Below are 25,942 nucleotides of genomic sequence, written 5' to 3'. Positions count from 1 at the left end.
ATACGTCTCTGAGACTACTTATAATTTCTAAAAACTTTCTGGCCTCACACTATAGCCTCTGAGCTGATATCCCATTCTTGGAGCTTGCCACTTTTAAATGACTGTGACTGCAGCAATCCTTAACGGTGGCAAAGGCTGAACTTTAGATCCACAGTGCAGTGCAAGCCAGAATCCATCAAGGACCTCTTATCTACATCCAGGCCTAGGTTGGAAGTTGTGCAGACTTGGTGTGATGACACATATGAGGCTAGATGAACTCGGCTCTGTGCTGATATGAATTTGCTCAGGTGTGGATCTGGGAAACAAACCATCATCTGTTTGGCAAATGGCCTAGAGAGGATATAAAAATACCCAATTGAGAAAATGCCTAAATACTAATAAAAAAGTAGCACTTTCCTTATTATCCATTAATAGTTTTACATAAATTAAGGTGAAAAAGCTTTTTTTTCTATCTTGTGACTAAAAAGTCTTAACCAGCTCACCTGCTTTTCAGTGGTAGAAACATTGTACTCACTACAGCCTGTACATACTTATGTTGGTATGGGTATATATATATTTGTAGGTTGTGTATCCTTTGAGGTGTTAATGGGGTTATTGAAAATGTGTATATGTGCGTATGTGTAAATACGTATGTATGGATAGATGGAAACATATATGTATATATATTAAAAAATAAATAAAATAAAAATAAATAAAATAAATAAATAAAAAAAAGAATAATAATTAAAAAAAAAATAATACACATGACATATAATGTGATTGCAAGGAGGTATTTCGGTAGTCTATAAATTACTAGATAGTGGAAAAGGGGTGGGATTAAATAAGCTCATGCTTCTTCCTGCTCCCTTTTGAACATAAAAGATATTTGTAGTTGTGGTTGCTCGTTTTCTTTTTGTTTTGCTTTGTTTATTTGTCTCTTTTAATTCTATGTTGTTGTACTTTCTTAACATGTTCAAAATAAAGATTCAATCAATCAATCAATAGTTATAGAATATTCATAACATACTTCACACCATGTACATTATAACATACCATAATAGACCCATTTCTGTAATATACTTACATATCTATATTATTGCTAATATATATTGTAATATATCTATATCACGGCTAAAGCACTTCTGGATGGATGCAAACTGCATTTCGTTGCCCTGTACCTGTGCATGTGCAATGACAATAAAGCTGAATTCTATTCTATTCTATTCTATTAGAGAAAAGATGTTAACCTTGTGATGTGAATTTTAGTTACATGCCTGATTTAGAAATCTCTTGGCACACTGCAGTGGACATAAATGAGTGGATTTTCTAATATGCAGACAGAATATTTGTGGATGAAGTTACTGAACTAACTAACAAATGTCACCAGTTTAAGGCATTAAACATCACATTTGACTAATGTTTTCTTTCTATATATATATTTTTTTTTTATCAATTTTCTGGTGTTTAAAGATTGCAACAGGTTTCAATATGAGATTTAGCACGTTACCTCAGACATGTTGTCGGCTGTCACCTACTTCAATGGTGAACCTCCACTAGAGGTTAGTGAATGGAATAGATGGTCGTAATGAGGCAAGAGCAGCTGCGAGCCCTTTTGATAGAATGAGGTCACTAGAGCGTGAGCTATCAGTGAGCCTGAATGGGGGTTGGTCAAGGGTGGGTCTCACTCAAAAGAACCGGCGACAAACTATTTTGTATTGAAGGAATGTGAGGCTGCAGGCACTCCTTCTGCTCTTTTTCAACGGATGCTTGTGTTCAAAATAAATCATTTTAATTGATCTCAGATTCCCCCTCTCACCATTTTGCCAAATGATAATTGAAACATTAATAGGATGTTAATAGGATGTGTGTCCTAGTAACCTTTTATATAAATCTTACCCCAATGGAGAATATTCTCCATGACCACCATGAATCAAGAGTAATTAAATATGCATGGAAAAACACTAGTTTGGGAATTTCCTGCATTGCAAATAAGGTTTGACTGAGTGGGATAATGGATTGATGCAGGAGACAAACGTGCTACATATATTTGTTAGGAAATAAAAAAGGATTACTGCAGTATTGTGGCGCTGAGTCTGTTTTTCAGGTTAATGCTAATGAGACTGGGTTCTCTAATATGGATTTTAAAATGCATACTTTGCCCTTCAGTTGGAGGCAGGACTGTACCTTTGGTTCAGGCAAGTTTGTTATGGGGACCCAAGGGTCTAAACACTGCTGAAAGGGCATGAGTAATTCATATGAGTGAGGCAGGGCTAGAATAGTGGTTTTGCCCATGAGGAGAGACTTTAGCTGGAAGAAACAAGATCCTCCTTATAGACTAATGGATGTGTTAGCAAGTGTGCTTTCAGACCAGCTTTCATGTTGGCTCCACCAGGGGGTATAGAGGGAATGGCAAATTAATTATAGAAATGAAGCCAACCTCTTTTTCTTATCATAGAGGGCAGCTGTGTGGCATGTGTGTTTCCTCTCGCTTGTTTGCTTCGTTCAGTCGCTACAGTGGCAAAAAGTGTCCTGCTCCGTATCTAATCTCTGCTTCCCTTTATCAATCCATACCGCCGTACTCGTGAGAAAGACCTGCTGTCTGCGAGGGAGGTGAAGAGTGGAGCTTTTATTGAGTGAAAATTTCATATAAAGTGTTTCAGACTTGCTGAGAAAGAATCAAGCTTTGTCTTGCTTTTCAACTTATTTCATAGCTTTTACAACCTTCCACTCAGAGTCGACTAATAAATCAATATTTCAAGTGGGATCTAGTGTTTCAGTGACATCATACCGTTGGCTGTGAAAGCACATTACCCACCGGCGGAATGTGAGTCTCGATGGCAGCCTTCGTGGTCCTGATCAGTGTCTACGTTGTAGTTTTTTCGAGAGACATTTACAGCGTTAAATCTCCTAAAAGTGGCATGTTTGACCCACTGTTGCGGATGAAGGCGCTCCGTCTGAAAGAGACACTAGCACACACACACACTAGCCTCACTTTCTGAAAGATTCCCAAAGGTCTGCTTTGGAAATAATGGGAAAGAACAACAGTGAATGCATGGAATATTAATGAAGGGTTTAAGCCAGCCTCAGCAAAAACTCTTAATATCAAACAGATATCACATATCAAGCAGAAAGGACATGTGCTGATGTGTTATCATGCTGTTTTCAAGAACAGCGTGCTGAAATTCACTTTGTAATACAAAATGCTAATGTATTGTGGAAAGACTGAATTGTCTCATAATAAAGAGCCTGTTGCTTTCTCCACTCACCTCCTACACCGGCCTACTTATCACTGATATATTACTGCGTGTTGAACATCAGTGTCAAGGATGAACTGAAATTACAACAATTCCTGGCTGAGAAATAAGTTTTTGTTTCAGTCTGAATATACAAGACTGTGAGAAAAGTGTTGCGCCACCACTCATGTGTTTGTATTTTGATTCCAAGGACACAGACTTCCTTTGACATTTTTAAGTCATCTTGGGCAACAGTTTTCCAAACTTTCCAAAAGAATTTTGTTTTTCTGTGGACACTGACCAGCAGTGTTGGTCAAGTTACTTGAAAAAAGTAATCAGTAACTAATTAATGATTACTTCCCCAAAAAAGTAATCCCGTCACTTTACTTATTACTTATTTTCAAAAGTAATTAGTTACTTAGTTACTTTAAAAACACGATTTACACCCTGAATAGGTGATAAAGTGATAGATCTTTCAGCCCAATTCTACTTTTTCTACATAATCCATCTTTTTAAAACTTGTTTTATTAGTTTTAATCTTTTAACTTTATGCATCAAGCAAAAATGTAATTATATGCAACATTCTCTGACTGGAAGACATTTGTTTAACATTTAAACCTATTTTCTGCACATTCCAGCACATAAAATAAAATATTTTGTGTGTTTACACTCAGTCTTTCAAATAGATGCAAGTAAAACACAGCAGAAAATAAATAAAGTCAAAGACTAGCGGTCCTGTTGCTCTATTTTCACCTGTAAAGCAGGAGTGGGGTAGGCGGAGGGTTACCCTGGTGCAGGTGTGCAGCGGTCAGTGGAAGAATCCGCGAGTTTCTCTGTGAGTTTCCCATTACGTCGTAGCTACTCGGTGCTTGTTTGGAAGTTTAGGGTTTTTTTCGCTGTAAAAAGAAGTTTTCTTCCCACGCACAACGGACACTAATGTTTTTGTCACTTTTTATGGAATCAAACTCAAAGTAAGGTCAGTACTTCCACGCTTTAAACGCTGCACGCTCATACTCTCTCCCGCACTCGATATATGATCCATTGTTGATCTGCACACAGCTGTTGTCACGAGCGTCGCACTCGCTTACGTCACTGTCATGAGACATTCTCGCAAAAAAATCACGGTTTTAGTAACGCAGTAACGCAGCGTTCCTACGGGAAAGTAACGTAATCTAATTACCGTTACAAGTAACGCATTACTGCCCATCTCTGCTGACCAGTTTGACATATGAATCATTCAAGCATAAAAAAGAAACCTAAATAGAAAAGATGAACCAGTGGTATGTCCACACATGTCACACTAACTAGCAAAGAACCTATTTTAAATAAATTCTTTAGGTCAATTGTTTCTATCAAAAACTACAAAAACAGAATTTCTTCTCATTTCTTTAGCTGAATCTATGAAAAATGCCAAAAACATCACAGTTTTACAAAAAGCTATTAGCTGAAAACTTGGTATTGTGGGCATGTCCAGTGTGTCCTTAAACCAACTGAGGAAACAGGGCGAGTGGATGACAAAAGAAGAAGTAGCAGGGCTAAAAAGTATCTACAGCAGTATCTGAGAGAGTGACACAGGCCCTGAGAAATGCATCTGGCTCTTCAGTCGAGAAGGGCCAGATGGTCTCGGAAATGGTCTCAGTGGAAGCGCGGCTGTCAAGAAGCTTAAGAAAGGGAAACAGGAGAACAGGGTGCGGTACACGTACAGTGGAAGCTCTATCATGGTATTGGGGATCTTGTCAAAATTGATGGAATTCTGAACATAAAGAAGTACTGTCAAATTTGGATCCACCATGCAATACCACCTGGAAAGTTTCTGATTGACAGTGGCTTCATTTTTCAGCATGACAATGATACTGAACACACTGCTGCCAATGCAGTGAATGTATACCTGCATAGAAAAACACACAATGGAACACGATCAGTCACAGACTGGCCTCAGAGCCTAGACCTCAACATTATTGAAGCGGTATGGCGTAATCTTGACACAGAAGGAAACAAAAGAAAAAACTATTCCCAAAGACTACCTAAAGAAGTAATGAGGAAGCTCAGTGGCTCAATCCTTTTGCACAGTACTATACTTATTGAGGCAGCACTGTGATGGATAAAGTTCAGCTGTCTAACTGCCCCTACACTAAATTTAATCCTAGTGATGACTTGAGAACGTATTTCAGTACACAAAGGCACAATGGTTGTTAAGAAGCAGTGGATTCAAATTTCAGTTCAACTAAAATTTCACCGGTGTCGAGTAAAAACAAGCAAACAAAGCAGAGAACATTTAATAGTTTAATTATAAGCTGCTGTATACATTCAGTGATTATTCCGATTTTCATGTTGCCAGAAGCCATGGGTGAGACCAGCAAAACATTCAGCTACAGAGATCTAGTTTGTTGTATGCAATTTGTCCATTTTCATTCATATTTTTCCACATTGTACATAGTTTACTGCAAAGCAACATAAAACCACATTGCTGATGTGCAACACGGTTCTTCCGAGACCAAGTTCCCTCTCGCATGATTCCACCCAGTCTGTTGTGTGGTGCTCATAGTAAGGGAGAGCCCTGTTTATGCCACTGTGGTCTCAACCTTAGCTTTGAGATCAGGAGAACACAGATGGTACAGGGCGACAGCAGTGCTGAGTAAAGCTAATCTGCACATCACAATGCCCTCATCTGAAGTTGGAAGAGTCTTTTTTTCCCCACGTGATTGGGCCATATAGGAAAGCCAACCTATAACACAAATAGGTGGAACCTCGTTACAGCCCGGAGAACACCGGAAGCTGTTTTTCCTCCTTTGATACTGAGATGAAGCAACATCCTGCAATCATTAAGGTTGTGTTTGCATCTTTTTTGGTTTCTTTTGCTATCTCACTCTAAGCTCGTTGAACTGACACACTAATGTTGGTGCTGAAATCGCTTTTTTTTTTTTGTCGTTGTTGTTTTATGTAATTTTTTTTGTCTTTTTACATTTTCTGGTAGCCCACACAGAAACTGGATGGCACAAGAACTGACCAATAAGAAACTCTTTACAACAAGGTAGACTGCAAGTCAACAGTTGCCAGGGATCACACAGTAAACAAAAAAATAATCCAAGTTTAGAACGTAAACAAAACAAAAAAAAAAAAACCCAAAACAAATCCGGTTCAATATAAAAGCAAAAGACAAATGAACGAAAAGCAAGTTAATTTCAAGTATAACTTACTCATAAAATAACTACACAGCATTAAATATTCTCATTATACATTTTAAATTATTTATAAAATATATTTTGGCATATATGTTTTTTTTTATTTTTGTGTTTGTGTAACAAACGCTACGGTAGCTTCAGTTGAACACCAATGTTTATTCATTTTTTTTCGCTTGAAACAAAACATTAAAGGGATTGTCACATAACAACAGGTTATTAAAAATGATAATAGTAAACCCTATACAGAGTTTCACATAGCAAGACATGAGTGACGATCCCTTCTATCCTAGCCCCATAGTCAAAAGTCAAAAAAAGTACAAGACCAAAGCACAAAGTTCTAATTTGTGCTCCACTGGCTACAATCAAGGTTGGGCACAGGAGATTTCAAAAGCAGAAAGTCTTTTTTTTTTGTTTCATACAACGCAATTTGATCACAAGTATCTGTCTGTCCCACTTCCTGCAGTCGGAGCGGCTCGGCAGACGATGAGAGTTCAATCGGCTCCATCCGTGATAAAATATAAATACTGTAAGGACCTCACAGTCTGATGACACGAGGACGTCCTCGGGGATACGCAGAGAAAGTTTCTCTTATTTGTCAGGGATAGGAAGAGGCCTCAGCTTCCTTCTCCTGAATGCACTGCAAACTTCTGAAGGAGTAAATCGATGATATTTTTGGATGAATCCTGTGTGTATTTGTTTTTGTTTGTTACAGTGACAGAACTCTATACAAAGGAACAAAGAGCGATTTTGGCAGCTAAAACACACTGCAAAACCAAAGAAGGCAAATATCAGTACGTGATACAAAAGTAGTTCAAAAGGCATAACTGTACGTATGAACCGGCACCTCAGGTGTCCAAACATGTGAAGTCCTGCTTTGGGTCGAGGGCTGGAGAGCTCCAGTGGCCGTGTCCATGCAGTCGGCAGTAACCTGCCTGTCCGCTCATCGCAGGCTGATAGAAAGGAATCGGAACAAAAAGCAAACAAGGAAAAAGTACTGCGACTACAACGAAGCCACATCCACTACCTGGGCCTGAGCACACAACTAGCTGCAGCATACGTCAGTTTATCTTCAGCCCAGGCTGGTTTTTCAATTTCGTATACTGCAAATGGGTGTGTCTCTCTACTGCCACAGCCAGATTTTCTTCTGTGTATACACAGCTATTGCGGGGTATATATATGTGAGTTTACACTGGATGTGTGTATACATGTCGGTGTGTGTCACTTGCTAAAGCACGATGTCCTTCAGGCGCTTGCTGCTGGGGGATTCCTTGTCTCGGCCGTCGTGGAGAAGTGTGTTGATCTCCCTCACAGCCGGCTCACTGTCCTTCCCCTCCGGCTGCCGCAGCAGGCTGTGGTTGGCGATCCGCTCTGCGTCACGGCATTTAAGCGTGTTGTAGGCAGACGACGGCTTGCACATCGGGCTCTTCAGGTGCACGGGGGAAGTGATGGGACTGGCCGCCTCCCGCCCATTGCCAGCTTCGCGAACAGCCCCTCCGTTGGCCTTGGGGCTACACACCTGAGACTCCTGAGTCCGCTTTCCCTTTATGTCTCCTCGTTCCACATCTTCAGACCCATCCTTGCCAAAGGTGGCAAAAGTCCTCTTTGTCGTGCCGTCCTCATAGTGTGGCACGTCCACTGTGGTCGCCTCGATAGACAAAGCGATGACGTTACGAGCGTGCTCGGGTGACTTGGCGCGTGCTGGGACTGAAACGCGAGGCATCCAGCAGCGGTCGGAGTGGCCTAGGATCCGACACTCATCCTGGCAGTGAAAGCCCTCAGTGGGATCTGTGGGGAAATAAAGAGACAACCTAATTGTTATATTTGTTCTTAAAGTTAATTGATTTTCGTCTTTATTCTGATAATCCCCTCACGATTTAAGCATGTCAGAATTGACTTGAAAAACACAAAGTTAAGCATTACTAAATGACTTTTTTGCAGTCTACATGAGCTCAATATTACACTCCCTTTAACACTACTCCATGATAACTAGGGCTGGATGTTAGGGGCACGTCTAATATGCCAATTAAATTATGAATTGTTAAATCAAAAGTCCATTTGCAGCTGTTGTATAATTGAGTTTTCTGTAGCAACATTAGATGAAAGGCAGGTTTAAACATTGCAATCAGATAGCTCACAAAGACACCAGACGAGTTGCGGTGCCGCTGCACGGTTCATAACTCGCTCCCTCTTTGTTTCTGTCATCTGGCGCCGGGTTATAAATATGTAATGATGTTTAACGCTGAAGTGAAAAAAAGATTTGTCTGCGTCTGTATAACTGCGTCTTCTGCATTTTGTTGTGTTGAGGGAAAAACATTTAAGAACATTTCTGCATCATTATAACAACAAAAGGAGCCGAAGCCTCTCAAACTCAAATGCTTTAATTCTTGTTTGTTCTTTAACAGTCCAAAGAGCAGTACTCAGAAATCTCATGTACACATAATTTGGTTTGTTTTCTGTCAATTTCATTTAGAAAACGTTCACGGTGTCACATTTCTCGCTTTAGTAGCAGAATGTTGATATTTTTTGGAAAATTTCAAACAAAACTCATTTTTCCTAAACCTCGATATGAAACCGAACCCCCCACCTGCTTCTTAGGAAGAAACCTGCCACACACATGCACGGTGACATATTTCTTTTCTCCCCTACTGCTTGTTTTACTCTAAGCAAGAGCCATCCTACTTTTCCGAGGCCCAAGGTGACAAGAAGGGATCGTGAGAGGGATTGCGATCGACCCACATGCATACACTTACATCTGGCAATCGCAGCTTGACAGATCACCTAATTAAAATCACTAATGATCTGTTTTTCTCTCTTCTTTTCTGTACTCATGAGAGGCACCTCTGCTAAGGCCCCGGGGATCGATATTTAAAGACTGGAGACAGGCTTTTCAGGAGCAGATATGCCAGAGTTGTCTCTCATAAAGTATAATCTGATGAGACTGACAGATATGACCGGTTACCATGTCATGGAATAACTGAATGAGTATGTTAGGGATATCATGAGCTGTCTTAAAATTGTGAAGGAATCATCGCCTATGGGCACCGAAATCGCGAGCCGTGAGTTACCAATGTCCATATGACAGAAGAGGATTTCTCTCATCATGTCTGTCTAATTGTGCACAGGCTGACATGCACTGACATGACATTCTCTCAAATGAATGTGGATGACGAAATCCCGTTGTCTTTGAACCATCTGAACTATATTTCACAGTAGGGCTGCCACGATTAGTCGACTAGTCACGATTACGTCGACTATCAAAATCGTCGACGACTGATTTAATAGTCGACGCGTCGTTTGAAGCTTTGTAAGATCACAAAAGACGCAGGAATAAGTAGTAGGATGTAAGAGTGTAATAACGGACTGAAACAGAAGATGGCAGCACTGCATGTACAAGGATGCCAGCTGCCGTTAAACCCCGAAGAAGAAGAAGAAGCTGTGTCCCAGAATTCATAGCGCAGCCCAGCTCAGTTTCCAACAATGGCGGCAGCTAGTTAGTTTTAATATTACTCTTATTATTCTTTCTGGGTTACAAAATAAACGTTTAACATATTTTCAGGCGAGAATGTAGCTGTGTAAACCTCAAATATCTGCTCAGTTTATCAAGACACCACATATTTTCAAAAGCGCTCCGACGTTTTCGGAGACGTCTGTTAGCCACTAGCTCGATAGCTAGCCGGGGGCTAGGCTCACTAGAGCCGTGAACACCGGACTCCATCGTTTTCAAACCCACCGCTGTCTTTTGCTACTCAGGTTAAACATGATATATAAGTCACTTAGATAACTTAAACATGTTATTGTTTGGCTTTTTTCAGTATTTTATTTGTTCCTGAGTAAATCGGTTTGGCTGAGATTAAAGTTATAGTTTTTACACAGCTGAATAAACGTCAAGCAGACAGCTGATTATCAGAAGTGTGAGATGCTCAAGAATTTACTCCGGTGTCCTGTTATATTTTAGATAGCAAGGAGTTTATTAAACTTCACCGAAACAATCAGCAAATTTCATTAAAGTTTAATAAACTATCATCTTGTCTTTATTTTTAGTTAGCACATACCTTAAACACTTAAAGCTGTAAGCTAATGATAGTTATATAAGAGCAGATGTTGCTGGTGCAATAAGCTGTAGTTTTACGTCCAATGGATGATGATCTGATTAGTCGACTATCAAAATAATCGTTTGTGGCAGCCCTGCTTCACAGTAACAATTTAAGTACACACAATTTAATAATATGTAAAATGCATTTTTGAATTATTATTACCCAATACTATCCAAATTATATGTAACAGGCATAATGAGGCTGCTTTATTTAATTACCATACATTTAAGCTCATTTGATGAGGCCAAGAAGCAATAATGTGTGAAAACTGAATATTTCCCACTAGTTAAAGTCCTGCGTCTATAGAAATCACAATGAATGCTGATTGGTCCAAGAAACTGCAATGGCAGCAATCAGGGAGACAAAAGGCATTGAGTTGGGGGTTTTGTTTAAACATTTCCAATCAGGATGTAATAATGCAATCACAACAGAAAGCTTTTTTTCCCAGGTACCAAGAACATAATAGAGGATGATGAATAGAAAAATAAATAAACATAAAAAAAGCACCTTTTTAACCCCGCGTAACTGCTTTACCTGTAACGGCACTTTAAAACGCATTTTTTAAATATATATAAATATTTAAACTGGAAGAGGCAATGTAAAGCATATTTAGAAAGATAATTGTTCACACGAGCATTTAGTGCTCTTATTAAAAACTTTTGTTTTCATTCAAAAGTTGAGCTCTATATTTAGCAATCTGAAATCTCACCAAAATTCCTGTTTGGCATGTTTGACAAAGTAGATCTTTTGCTGCATTGATTAAAAATTTACAAGTATCTCGGTAATGAATTCAATTTCCTCTAAACACTTTGGCTTATTTCTATAGCCTAAAGCACTTTCTAAGGCGTGAAAAGCCTTGAGGCACAAAGAAACATACACAAGTTGTATGCTCTCTACTGCGCCGTGCGTGCAAATGCAGTGAATGCCATTTCTCTCCTTTCCTTTAGGGGTCTATGTGCGAGCAACTGGGTTGTAAATGACATTGTTATGAAAGCCAAGTGCTATTAACACTCACACATCCTGCCTTTCCTCGCAGCTTCTTAAAACGCAGATGTTGCTCTAAAAGGCCCCAAAAACTGGAGGAGACAAAATTTAAATGAAAAAAGTGACAGGCCATCGACCTTTAACAAAACGTAATCTCCTCCCATTAAAAGATAAGAAAAAAACAAGCTTGTGTGTGGTAGGAGATGAATTAAAGGCTTTTACAGCACTGCTTAGATTTAGAAGTCAACAAGTGCAGAATAGAAGACAGTAAAGGCCCTCCTGCTGTGCATGTGTATTCAAAGTTATCAGGAAAATAAGCTTGCCAATCAGCTCCAGGAACAGATTTAGAGCACGGAACAGAGAAGGATGTCATTGGGAGCATTTCCGATCCACAAAATTAATTACGAAGGGAGCTCCACCAGGAGGTACGGGCTGGGCTGCATCGTGTGTGTGTGTGTGTGTGTGTTTTGTTCATTTAAAATATTGTGCAATATAATGGTAATAAAGTACAAATCTAATCATGTATCAAGATCACAGCACTACTATTATATCAAACATGCTGCACTCTAACGTTGACTCCAAGGTAGTAGAAAGGACTTTATATATAGCATTGAAATGATGACATTAAAAAAATAAAACATGTGCAAAAGCTAAAGTCTCCTGATAGTGCTCCATGTTTTTTCTGTTTGTAGTTATAGCACCAATTTGCATCAACACAGGGTGAAAAACCCATGCTTCCTCCCATTTCATCTTGCATCTGTTACCTGCTGGCAGCCGATTCTGTCCTGTCTATTTGACTCAATCAGATGAAGGTGTCTAAACTTCAGCTTACAGCAGACAGATCTTCAGTTTCAGCGAGGGAATCCCACATCCTGACAAGCTCATTGCTCAGTTTACCCTTGTGCACCGTGTATAATGATCCCTTCATGTTATGCAGCTGCAGGTGCTATTTGTTTGTTGCTAATGTAGCAAGAAAAGAAGAATCAGCAAAAAAGACTAAAATCCACTGACACAAAAGGGAAGGGATGCGTTCACTGAGCGAGACGCCTCCCTGGATAATTCCCTGAGCTTTCGCCAGCTATTCTGCGTCCTGTTTGCCTGACTCTGAAAACGCAAACGCTTATCCCTCCAAAAGTAGCGCACACAGCCCGAAGGTAGAAAATGATGATGTAATCCTGTAAAATCAGCATAAGCAGCGGCAAAACAGAGAATACCAGTTTGGAGGGCCAGACGGGGTTGAGTAGATGTGAACCAGATTCAGGTGACAAAATCATAATTCTGTATTTCTTAGTTTGACTCCCACAAGACAACTGGGACCTGCAGCATGACACGATTCAGTCAGTTTGGTTTTACAGGATGATGAACCCTAAAAAGAATTATGAACGGCAGTACGGTATGATAAATCGTCTTACTAAGCGTGCCACTTGTGGCTTAAACTACTTTTGTTTGTACTTCCTCTATATGTGACACTTTTGATGCAGAAGAAACAATGCATTTCAACTGATGGCCTTATGAAAACAGATGCTACTCAACAGACATCCAGACAGTATCACAGCTTCCTGTGTTGGAACTGTTATGAAAGGAAAAAATGTAGACTAATTTAAACCTCGCTATGCTTCACTTCTGGCCTCCACAGACTTTACCAATTCCCTTTGATTTCTTTTGCTTGTTTTTCTGTTGTTACCTTATTGTCTTTGATATTAATCCCCATTCAGTAACAACGCTACCAAATAGTCTGAAAAGATCAAACAGCACACAACAACATTGCCATTATGCTACGTGCCCCTTTTCATTTCTGGTTGAGAGTACAGGTGTAAAATCCAAAATTCAACTCATAAGTTATAAATAGGGATGCACCGATACCGATACTGGTATCGGGTATCGGGGCCGATACTGTAAAATGTGTGTGTACTCATACTCGTAAAAGTTAACCGATACCATGAACCGATACCAACTTATTTCATTAATCAGAGGGTGGCTTGTCATTTTTGTTGTAGTTTTTTAGATTGGCCACTAGGGGGCCAATTATTATTTTATTTATTATTTATTTTATAATTTTTTATATTTTATTATTTATTTAATAATAATTATTGTGTTTGTTTGTTTACAATATGGACACTCTGCAATAATTTAAAAGTTTATTTTATTCGCAAACCTAATTTGTATTTATTTTATTCCAAACAGAAGTGTTTATTTATTATTCTGAAAGCTCGAGACAGTGCCAATAGTTCAGTGATATTTTGTAAAATTACAATGTGGAGACTCTGCAATAATTTAACAGAAGTGCTTATTTTTCACTTGAAATTTTTTTGTGGTCATTTTTATTACGATTTTATTTTTTATCGGCAGAGAATAAAATAAAAACTGTCTTCCAATTCATTGCATTTGTGTGTGTGTGTGTGTGGTAGAAGTATCGTTTTTTGTACTCTGTATCGGCAAGTACTCAGATCCAAGTATCGGTATCGTATCGGTTTGAAAAAATTGGTATCGTTGCATCCCTAGTTATAAACATGATCGAAGCCCTAAGTCGTGTGTGTGAGTTTTCATTTAAAGCTTTTCATTTGCAGCTAAAATGTCCACTTTCCTGGTCTCATCTCGCTATGCCACAGTATCTTTAACAATGAGAGGGCTGTTTTCTAATTGCTACTCCATATTAATTTTCCATCCTGGCAGTCACATGGCAAAGCATGATTAAATCTAAATTGTTACTACAGAGTCTTGATGGAGCCTGTAATGCAAAAGCTGATGAAAGCATCACAAGGGAGGGAAAAAAATACCGCACGAACAGAAACGACGGTGCCTGTCTGTGATTGGTTAGTGCTCAGAGTTCAAAATATGCTCAAGAACTAACAGGTTTGGTCCTCTCCGATCCTAATACAACAAACAGAGCTTAACATCTAGTCTGTCCTAACTACAGCAAAGGACAGTTCTACGGCCAGCTGAGGCCGAGGCTTGGCCAAGCAGCCTCCTACACTACTCACAAGGGAGAGTCCAAGCACTGCTGTCATCCCAGCCAGCCAATTCAGTCTGTGGGCCATAAATCAGCCTTGAGGCTTGGCTCCTGCGGGAGCAGCAAGATGGAGTGTGATGGTCTTGTTTTTACAAACAGTAGAGGGGCACCCTTACTGCGCCACGTAAGCCATCATTCTCTGCACAGCATCGAGTCCTCTCCTTCTCCCTACAGCATCTGGTTCAGTCACATCAAGCTACCCCCCCACACCCCCCAAAACCGTCTAATTCATCCCTCACAGCTCCCTGCACAAGGCCATCCTTTATGCGTCCCCTCCTTTTGTCTTGCTCTTTCATCTAATCAGTTCTACTGTCTGATGTACGTTGATGTAATTAAATGAATCCTTCACCCAAAAACCTTCTCTAATTTCTGCCTATCTGTTCAGAATTCCTTCAGTTCTGCCGGTCAAATATTAATTGTCAAGAAAATTAGACACACTGTGTGGCCTTGTTAGTACTGTCTTATGACTGTTGAAGCCCGGGGTTCATAGGGCCGTCGTTCTATTTCTGAGCATTAGTAGCAGTCGATTTATCAAGAACACATTCACTGCCTAATACATCTGCGCTGCACTGAGTGTCTGACAGCTTGTCACTACTACCAGGCCTACTTATGTCTTCCCGAAACCTGATGTAAGATGGCAAGTTAACTTCATTTTGAGCCAGTCTTACGCTTTCTTTTCTTTGGAAATGCTTGTCAATAATCGTTCTAAATGCTAGCAACAGTACGAGCCAAATTCTGCAAATTTCTACTTCCACCGTATGCTCACTTCCCTTGCTGCTGCCCCATCCAGCAAAGCTCGAGCTTTCTATAATGGGTCTGGGTATAAAGAATGAATTTCCAAAGTGGTGTTGACAAACAATGCACTTGCCTCTAAATTGGTACAAACGGCATCTGTTTAACAGCTGTGTAACAGCAGCGGGATGAAAAAAGTGATCGCTGCGCTGTTTTATAAATCACTATGTCATCGCAGAGCAGTGTTTTGTTCAAAAGCACGACCACTAGCCAATGGACTGCTTGATGTAGTGGAAACGTTGTGAACTGGTTGTCATTATGACATACGTGGGTGGGCTGGTTTCCATGCCCTGGCAACAAATACTGTCTCGCTGAGAGGATTGTCTCACCTTATTGTGGCCTACTCCTACCATAGCTGGCTCCTAGAGGTCGCAGTGTCTCAGGAACCGTTTTAAAGGCCCTGAAAGTATTACCCTTGGCTCGGGTCATGACAAAGAACATCTGAAGGGGCATGATTTACAGTGTTCAGGTCTTGTTTGAACAGACATCAGACTTTAAGCCCTGGTTTTCATATATTACATGAGCCAGTGACCATTTAACTCTCTCAACAGGCACTCTGGACTAGATTTAACCCAGACAGAAGGACATAAAGAGCTAAGCCCAGTTGTACACAGCTGTACTGTGTTAAAGAGGCAGTAAAAAGGTTCTTAACAGGCTCCATCACCAGAACAATACACTTACATGTTCACAGAATCCCATAAAAATAAGGCCGGGATCGTGTCTGGCAGAAAAGTACCCCACGCTTCAGCCACAGTGCCAATTCACACAACATATGATGACACTAAGTGGACACTAAAATTCAAATCATTATGATATCCATATCCCAAAATTATTCTGTTCAGGTTGTGCTGTTCTAATCAAACCACCATCCTCAGGGCTAATTGGCATTATTGTTAAAGAACTATATAAATAAATAAATACAGCACTCGGACTTTAAAATTCCAGTTGCATTTCAGATACTGAAAGATTACTGAAAGCAGATTGGATTTTAATTATATATTTCCCTAATTCTGTACAGTGAATATGATAAAAAAATCTGTACTCTACACGTGGTTCTTCTTCTGCGAGATAATGATGCCAATCGTAACACTGTCATAGGAAAAAAGAAATCAGCTTAATAACTTTACTGAAGTAAATTGGATAATTTTGTGGACGTATAACTTTCCCGAGGAAAAAAAAAAAACAGAAAAACTAATCAGGGATATAATTCGGTGATGAATTTCATCAGAGAAATTTCATCTGTGGATTAGAAGTGTTTTAAATGGATGATTATTTTAAAATATATAAAAATACAATTAAAGTCGAAATTAATCTTAAACTTGGGCTCATCTCATTCACATAATTTGATGTATTTCCAATTGAAAAAGCATTTGGTGGCAGGGGGAGCTCATGCGTGAAGGAATCTTTCAAAGGTGTCAGCAACAAAACTGCAGTTTTCCTAATTGGAAAAGCAGTAAAGCATTTAAAAAGCTTTGCTTTATTATTACCATATTTTTCTATTACCAAGACAAATTGTAAGAATTGTTAGTTTGTGCTATTCTCAGCTCTCTCGGACCCGACTTTCAAAAAGCAGGTAGCATGATTCAGATTACAATATTTGTGTTTGTTTTTTTAACCTACAAACAAGAAGCAACACAATCCCAACGAGTGATTAAAAGATCTCTTTGTAAAGCGACTGCATCGGCAAGTGTATGCATTTAAATAGAGTGTTTTAGCATGACGCGATGCACTTTGCAAAAATCACACGGCGAATTTCGGCCTTGTAAAGTCTGAGCAGCTAAATTGCCCTTCTAATGACGAGCTTCAAATTAACCTGTACTCAGGCGCTGAATGCCCCCAACGACAATATAATACGCCCCTCAAACTCAGCACAGCAGGCTGCCGGCGTCCCTGTTGCAAACTGCCCACTCCACAATGCCAGCCAGACCGCCCGCCTGCCTGCCTCTGTCTGCTTGGCTCGTTTCCCCTACAATGCATCTGCGGAGGACATCTTTAAATACACTGGAACAAATGCAGCATTTCTGTGTTTAAGCTTGACCGAGCTAGCGAGCTAATTTGCTCCTAAACCCTTGAGTCTGGGAGAAGCAAAGGGGCACACTCTTAAATTACATCAATGAATGGGGTTGGAGCATAGATGAAAGCTACTGTACGTGGTGAGAGGGGATGGAGAGGAGAAAGAGAGCTGGAGAGTCGGCTTAAGGATTATTATATTTTGTCCAATCTGTAAGGGAAAAACAGATGTCACTGCGATCTATGGCTGACTTAATTATTAAATTATTATTAAATTATTAAATATTCTTCAAGGAAACCAAAATATAAGTCTAATAAAAAAGTAATGGTTCCACGTAAGAGAAAAGATAAAGCGCTAATGTCAAGGTAATAGCACACTGCAACACAGAAAACATTTTTAGTGAATAGGAAGTCCAATTCATTTCTTTTTTCACAAATAGCAAGGATTCTAACTCTATTATTTATTTATTTATTATTATTATTTTTGGTGCAAACATTTCTCACAGTGAGAGAAGATTACTTTTTCACCTCTTAAGTGTTATTTCTTTTAGCCGTCTGAAATGCCCACTATCCTTCAACACTTGTATCCAAACAACTGGGGATGGCACGCCGGGCAGAAAACCAATATCTTGGATTTCCTCTCCCTCTGTGAGCTTCTGCTTTGCCTCAAAAGACTGGCCTTACATAATTAATATAAAGTGAACTTGACTGAATGTGAAGCCACATTATGCTAGCCAGGACTGTTTTATATTCCATTTTATCTTGTCATAGAAGTAGCAGCATGATTCCTGCTCTCTCGTGTTTTCAAATTTTTCCTTCCTTTTTTTAAAAAAAGGAAGAAAAAAAACACATTTTGCAAAATAGGACAGTATGTAGTGTTATGGGCAGGTTATTAATACAGTAAGAGGAGGTGGGTCATACGGAGAAAAGCAGGTCATGGCTTGGGGAAAAAACAAATGAAAAAAATAATTACACAATTTTCTCCACCTGAATAGTCAACATCACTTAGCAGCAAATACAAGAAATCAGACAAACACAGCAAGGTCTCCTCTGTGTTGAGATGCATTCGATTTCCACCTACTGGGCAGAGGAAACGCACGACGGAGGCCTTCCAACACTTTCTAATGCACTTCCCTTTCTCTGTCACAAAGGCCGATCTGTTTGGCATCTGGGAGGCATTCTGACTCTCTCCCAGCTTCTCCATTATCCACCACAGTGAGCTTTGCACCATGATACCACTTAATATAAGACAGTCAGAACCAATGTCTGCAGCATTAGCCACCCACCCAGCGCTACACTGTATAGAGGAGTGACACTGGTGCTACAGCTACAGCTCGTACCTAAGACACAGATTGAAATGGAGGTGGAAGACTGGCCTGAAGAAAAGAGAAGGAGCTAATAAGCACATCTTTTCTGATTTAAGGAACATGACTATAGCATACATAAGGATGATAGCAGGGGCCTGACACAGTGCTAGTAATTGGATTTCTCAGCCCCTGTGCCCACTCATGATAACATGCTGAACTGTGACATGAAAAGTCCTTATGTGTGGCAAGAGAGCAAGGTGCAGCAGAGTGGAAGTGACAGGTGCCAAAGATCCAATTCCCCTGCTCCTCTCCATCTTTGAGTTCCTTTCCTCCAGAGACAGCCGAGGAACAACTTGCCCTGTGGTAAAGCCAAACACCAAGCTTGACATTCAGTTGCAAATCCAAGGTAGTTAAACCTATGTAAAGTGGAACAGAGGGGAAGGAGGGGGAGGAAGGGTGTATTAGTGGGGGGTCTCTAAGCACTGTGGGTATAAGAGGTCATGGCCTGATTGTTTGCTTTATTTATCTTCTGATGCTGATGTGAGCTGAATACAGACGAGCGCTGGAGAACACACAAAGGAGCCCGAGACCCCCCGCTGCATCTCGGGGGGTCGGCCGCGGCCCCCTCGCCGTCCTCTCCGTGCATTTGGGACTCATCCTTAACGAGGACTGCACGAGAAGAGGCGCATCATTAAAAAAAGCCATTCTGGGACATTCCTGTCTGCCATTAAACGTAACAACCGACCTCTCGCATTACCTTTTATCCTCCCCTTTAAAGAGGCGGGGTACAGAGTGGGATAAAAACTGCACCGAGATGCAGCCACCGAGCGAATTCTCTCTCTCTCGTTCAATTATACATAAAAGGAACAACATAAAAAAACCTCCTGGAATTTATCACAAGCATTTCTCTTTATATTACAAACCCTATCTCTGCAACTAAGCAGATTAATGTTAACAGTTACTCCAGTATTTACATGTTTCGCGCCAACCTGATTTTACATAATATACTAATGTGAAATGATAATTAGGTTAATGCCCAGAAAGATATGTGGTAGCCTTAAGCAATATCTTATTAGCGGCACAATACAAAAATAGAATGCTGATAAATTTACTTAATTTGATTATCCACCACCGCCAGATACACAACGGAGAAACACCGAGTCAGTTCAGTTCTTGACCTTTCCCACCAGTGAACTAAGTCCAAGCAGAGTGAATCCAGGGTGTGCATGCCAGAGTAGCTCAGATTAAATTCAAAGTGAGGTTATGTGCTCTAAAATCTGATCCTCACTCAGCGCAGATAAGCCGTAATATATGCTTTTTTAATCTGAATGACTAAAATGACTAAGGTGCGCGTTAATTCACTAAGTCAGAAATAAACAGAGGATTATGAAGACGTGTCGAAAGACAAAATGCCTGCGAGGCATTGTGGAAGCTGGTGGCCAAGAAGGGGCCGGGGGATGCTATCTGCATCCACACATACCTCAGCAGCTTCCCCCTCTCCATTACTCTGATCTCCCTCTTTCATCAATAGTTTATATTCTGAGCTACTAGCAGCCGCACAGTACCTACCACTGTTGAGGCTGACTCAAAATGTTCAATTACAACACACTGAGCTCATCTCTGCAAGGTCATCTCGGGGACAGAGAGGGGAACACTGACACTAATTGGTAAATGAAAGATAGTAATGATAGTGCTGGTTTTCTATGACTTCCCTTTAACCTCTGCTTAACTACTTCTAGAGTACAAATCCAGTGCGCGCAATCTTCCGTGTTGTTTTACAGAAATCCTGCATTTCTAAAAGTAAAATGTTACAGAATAAATCATTCTCGCTGCATATACATGAGGAGAGCAAACTATGGAAATATTGTGGCACTCTGCCTGAGGTAGTAACCTTTTTGTTGCCACGACGGCGAAGGACGACATAACTTTACATATTAGCGCTACATATTCCATCTGAGCTGTAATGTTGTCAGGAGAAAGAAGGTGATGAGAACTAAGATAAAAATCAGGATGGAGGAGACAAAGGCAGCGGGGGTAGACAGTGCAATGAAAGGAAAAATGAAACAGATGAAATCTCAAATGGATTAAGGAGGATGGAAGTGCGGTGTTTTTTTCCCACAGAAAGGAAGTAATAGGGGTTAAAAAAAGAAATGCACATCGCTGCAGCACAGGAGACCCCCCCTCCTCTCTCTCTTCCTCCCTTACCCCAGCTGCAGTGATAAATGTCTCTTTGTATTCTGGACAGAAAACTGCAGGCTACAATGTACTTGTCAAAAGACAGCTGATTTTCCCCTTAAACAGAGCAGAATATATTCTTAATCTTTCCTTTCACACAGGGAGAAGATAAAAGAAAGGCCTCGTGCCAAGACACTTAAAGCCCAGGAAATCTCCCTCCATTCACTACACGTTTGTGCGGCGCGCAGTTATGAATGTGTTCCTGTGTGTACAATATACGTGTCTGCAGCAGCAGGTGTAGATATAGCATGTGCAACTGCATGCTGTTTGTACTTCTCCTAAATTTCTCAGCATCTTTAATCCCCGCAGTGAAGCCATAGTTCCACTATGAGGGCTCCTAAATGGACGTCAGTGCTACAGGTAATGGAGCTGATTATAGCTATCTGGGCTATGGGCCAGCTGCCAGACTCTGCCCTGCCTGGAGGGAGCACAGGCCGCCTGGTGTCTGATATCCTGGGATCCCTGTAATACAAGCCTTGCTTTGGCAGTCACTCTGTGACTATCCTGCCCACTTCCAGCCACACATCAAGGCTCCTTTGAGTTTGTCTATGTGTATAGTATGTCCTCATCAGGCTGTTTACTCAACAAAGTATCAGACTGGAGTCATACAATTTCAGCAGCAAAGCTGTGGTAAGTCGTGCTTTCAAAGGACTTTTGTGGGCTCATGATAGGACCTCATGTTGTCAACAGAGGATCAGGCTCTGCTGCAGAATTATAGTATCAGCTGTTTTCTAAACAAAGTGTAGAATGCTTCTGGTGGCGAACTTACTCAAACACACTGCATTCCCGACAACACACAACAATGGCTAATCAGATGGGAATGCATCCCCCCCCCCAACATAAACCTTTCAGCTGACCAGCAGCCAGTAGGGTTAACGCAGTAATCCCTCGCCCTTATTTCCACTAGATTTCACAATAAGGATATTTACCGCAGTGCTGGGCATCAAGTGTTAAAACGTGGTATGCTAGTCCCATTAACTTATCATTGCAGGTGAGACAGCACGGTGCAACAGGTGCAACATTTAAGTAAATGAAAAAAAATCAATGATCACAACAAAAGACTAAAAATGCTTAAAGTCCCTTAAGTATAAAACATAGTCTTTCATACTATGAGTGGTATAAACGGCGGTCCACTTCTATTGTATGACATGACAGCGCCATGATTAAGACTTGGTTAATCAAAAATGTGACTTGTGACAACGGTAATTAGATTACCGTTACTTTCCCGTAGGAACGCTGCGTTACTGCGTTACTAAAACTGTGATTTTTTTGCGAGAATGTCTCATGACAGTGACGTAAGCGAGCGCGACGTTCGTGACAACAGCTGTGTGCAGATCAACAATGGATCATATATCGAGTGCAGAGAGAGTATGAGCGTGCAGCGTTTAAAGCGTGGAAGTACTGACCTTACTTTGAGTTTGATTCCATAAAAAGTGACAAAAACATTAGTGTCCGTTGTGCGTGGGAAGAAAACTTCTTTTTACAGCGAAAAAAACCCCTAAACTTCCGAGCATCGCGGATTCTTCCACTGACCGCTGCACACCTGCACCAGGGTAAACCTCCGCCTACCCCACTCCTGCTTTACAGGTGAAAATAGAGCAACAGGACCGCTAGTCTTTGACTTTATTTATTTTCTGCTGTGTTTTACTTGCATCTATTTGAAAGACTGAGTGTAAACACACAAAAAAATATTTTATGTGCTGGAATGTGCAGAAAATAGGTTTAAATATTAAACTAATTTCTTCCAGTCAGAGAATGTTGCATATAATTAAATTTTTGCTTGATGCATAAAGTTAAAAGATTAAAACTAACAAAACAAGTTTTAAAAAGAGACTTTTCCATTTGATTACATTTTGTATGATGATTATGTAGAAAAAGTAGAACTGGGCTGAAAGATCTATCACTTTATCACCTATTCAGGTTGTAAATCGTGTTTTTAAAAAGTAACTAAGTAACTAAGTAATTAATTACTTTTGAAAATAAGTAATCAGTAAAGTAACGGGATTACTTTTTTGGGGAAGTAATCAGTAATTAGTTACTGATTACTTTTTCCAAGTAACTTGACCAACACTGCTTGTGACAAATGCCGTGATGTTTCTTTGTGATGCACTTATAGAAATAAACTTTTACTTTACTAGGGGAGGTTTAGTCATCAAATCGCTGGGGGGCACTTTGTCGTAATGTCTGTACGTCTACCACAACACTTGGAAAAAATTTTTTAAAAAGGGGCCTCTTCTTTAAATATTAATATTAACAGCTCTACTCTCTACAGATTTTGCTGCTCTAAAGTAAAATCGTGTATTTTCCTGACAAATTTCCATAACATCTCGAGAGCTTTGTCAGCGGTCAGTTGTTGAAATGTCACCGTCGCCCTTGTGAAGAAGTGACAATAACTTTTACTTTGCAGGTAACTCTTTACAAAAACACGCAGCAACCATGGAAAGTGGAAACTGAGTACATTTAAAGGAGATGTAAATGAGTGCATTTCAATTACAATTACATTTTGCATTTGCTGCATTATACTGTGGCGGGGGTTGTGGGTGAAACGTGCAAATAGGGCTCTTTGTTTTGCTGAGTCGACTTTACATGAAGATAAGGTGAGATAGTGATCACCCAACCCCTTCACAGAAACGTGTCAAAATAAAGATACAACAATAAGCTAAAACATCAAAAAAGCTCCAAAGCACTCTGTGTTTATGTAAAAATTAAATGCCTTTATTCTCAAGGCCTTAGAGGTTTTTTTTTTATTTTAGCTTATGTGCCCCTTACAAAGAGCACAAATGGATGCTTTTTAAATCCAGGAAGGATTCAATTCAATTATACTGAAAAAGATAAAAGAAAAAATGGGTGTTTTTAATTTTTAATATCATTTTTACATGGTAGAAACAACAAAGGGTGAAGTAATGAGTGTTGATGTCACCCTCCAGAAAGATTGAAGGTGTAAAATGTTTTAATTCTAGTTATATAATTAGAAAATGATTAATCATACTTAATAACGTCAAATCGATCAATTGGCGATTGATTTTTTACAATTACATTTTAGCACAAATGAGGCTGCAGTTGTGTAGCCATATAGCCCCCTGGTTTAACACAGTGTTTAAAACGGCTGCAGTGCAGAGGTCATGGCACGTGGTGATCTCAGAATTAAAGGACGATATTGCGGCTGTAAAAATGGCTGCTGCCTCGGTTCCTCAAACAAGGACCAGAATCAGTCAGAGCCACAAAAAAGCAGGTAGACTGGAGACACACACACACACACACACACACACACACACACACACACACACACACACACACACACACCACAGCTACTTGCAATTCACTCTATTTCCCCCAAACTTCTAGTATTTCACTCTTGTGCCATCTCTTTATCTTTCTCCCTCCTCTCCCTCTCTCTCGTTCCCACTCTTTCCCTGATTAACCTTTAAAGACACACACTCGCAGCCTCACACACACTCAACACACTGTGTACACACTCTCGAACAGGTTTAAAATTCAGGTACTCTCCCCTCTCTCTTTATTACACACTCGGCCCCCATCAACTTCTGCACATTACCTGTTCTTAATCTCCCTCCCTCTGTCTGGGATCATCCTGATCCCCCTGTTTTCCCATCTGCTGTCGATTGGGGCCGAGCTTTGCTAGGTGTTCAACAAACAACGGTGATTCACTTGGTTTCTGCGGAGATTATTAACACACCTAGCATGCCACAGCATCATGAATAAGCAATGGAGATCCGGAGCCCTATTTTCTCTCTGCCTCTGTGTTTCCTCCCTCTCTCTCTCCCCCCTCTGTCTCTCTCTCTCGCCCTGCCGCGTTGTGAACTGAATGCCAGGATTGTCTAGAAAATGAGCTGTCAGTGGAGGGCCTGCAATGAGATACATCAGGCTCATTGTGAGCCCTAGAAAATAATGAACTATTCCCATTTCTCTCTCTGATATGTTCAATACGCTATCCATGACAAGTGCAAAGAGATAAGCAGTCCCCTCTTGAGCTGATTAAATACACTGGGTATATTCAGGAGAGCTTTGGCAGAGTGTAGGTTCAGGGGATGCCATTATAGAATTATAACATTACTATATGTTTGCAGTTGATGGTGGAAATTAAGATCCTTTGCATGTGTCTGCAGGAGCTGAGAAAGAGCAGCTCGAGGTAATGTTGCTCGCAGAAATCTTACAAAAAGCTCCACATTTTCTTAAATTCCTCTTCGGGTGTCTTTGCTGTTTTTATATAAATTGTTGGAGCGGTTTAGGCGTCAGGATTTCTTTTAAATCAGAGGACAAATGTGATGGCCACACTCTAGAGTCGGTAACTTTTGTATTTTCATTCTTCATTTGAACATTGGTAACATTTTAGTTACCAATAACTTTATTGATTGGTTTGGATACATTTGTGCTACTTATGTATTCATACTACTTAATTTCTTTGATTTCTGACTAACATTTGTCTTTTTATTTCTTACCTGCCATCATCGCTGGGAGTTGCTGGACAAAAGATGGTAGCCAGGGTTTGAAACCATTAAATACAAAGAGGGATAATTGGACCACACCACCACTTCCTGCTGAAGGGGAGAATGTGTGTTTTCTTTACTTTAAAAACAAAGTATTTGTATTTAATTAAATATTTGAGTTTAGGATTTAAAGGGTTTTTGATTTTCTTCTTTAGTGTTTAGTTTATTAACAAACTAGATTGTACTGCATCGTTTGTGATTTATGATTGTGTTTTGTTTGTTACCCCTCATGAGTCACAATGGTCTGATCAGCCATTATATATATGTATACCCTTGTATGTCATTGCATGTTTAGGTCAGTTATGTTTGTTTGTAGCAGTCATTTGGGTCGTTAAGTTTGCAGTCTAAGTTCAGTTTTGTTTCTTTGACCTCTTTTATGAGCTCAACATTTATTATGCTTGTAAATAGGGATGCAACGATACCAATTTTTTCAAACCGATACTTGGATCTGAGTACTTGCCGATACAGAGTACAAAAACTGATACTTCTACCACACACACACACACACACACACACACACAAATGCAATGAATTGGAAGACAGGTTTTATTTTATTCTCTGCCGATAAAAAATAAAATCGTAATAAAAATGACCACAAAAAAATTTCA

General features: G+C 40.0%; 1 protein-coding gene across 7 annotated transcripts in view; it reads right to left on the bottom strand.

Annotated features, from left to right (window-relative positions):
* Positions 1-5,482: 5,482 nt before the first annotated feature.
* pcdh19 (protocadherin 19) overlaps positions 5,483-25,942 on the bottom strand; it is a 57,102-nt gene continuing 36,642 nt past the window's right edge. For all 7 annotated transcript variants that reach the window (XM_087851672.1, XM_087851670.1, XM_087851684.1 and 4 more), the window contains exon 5: positions 5,483-8,179. In XM_087851672.1, coding sequence (XP_087707798.1) covers positions 7,620-8,179 — 560 coding nt within the window. In that variant the 3' untranslated portion in view covers positions 5,483-7,619. The remainder of the gene's footprint in view (positions 8,180-25,942) is intronic.

The sequence above is a fragment of the Neolamprologus brichardi genome, chromosome 2 (assembly GCF_056152115.1).
Source record: "Neolamprologus brichardi isolate AB-2024 chromosome 2, ASM5615211v1, whole genome shotgun sequence".
NCBI classification, from domain to species: domain Eukaryota; kingdom Metazoa; phylum Chordata; class Actinopteri; order Cichliformes; family Cichlidae; genus Neolamprologus; species Neolamprologus brichardi.
The sequence above is the reverse complement of the archived record's forward strand: the minus strand, read 5'-3'. Positions and strand labels throughout refer to the sequence as shown.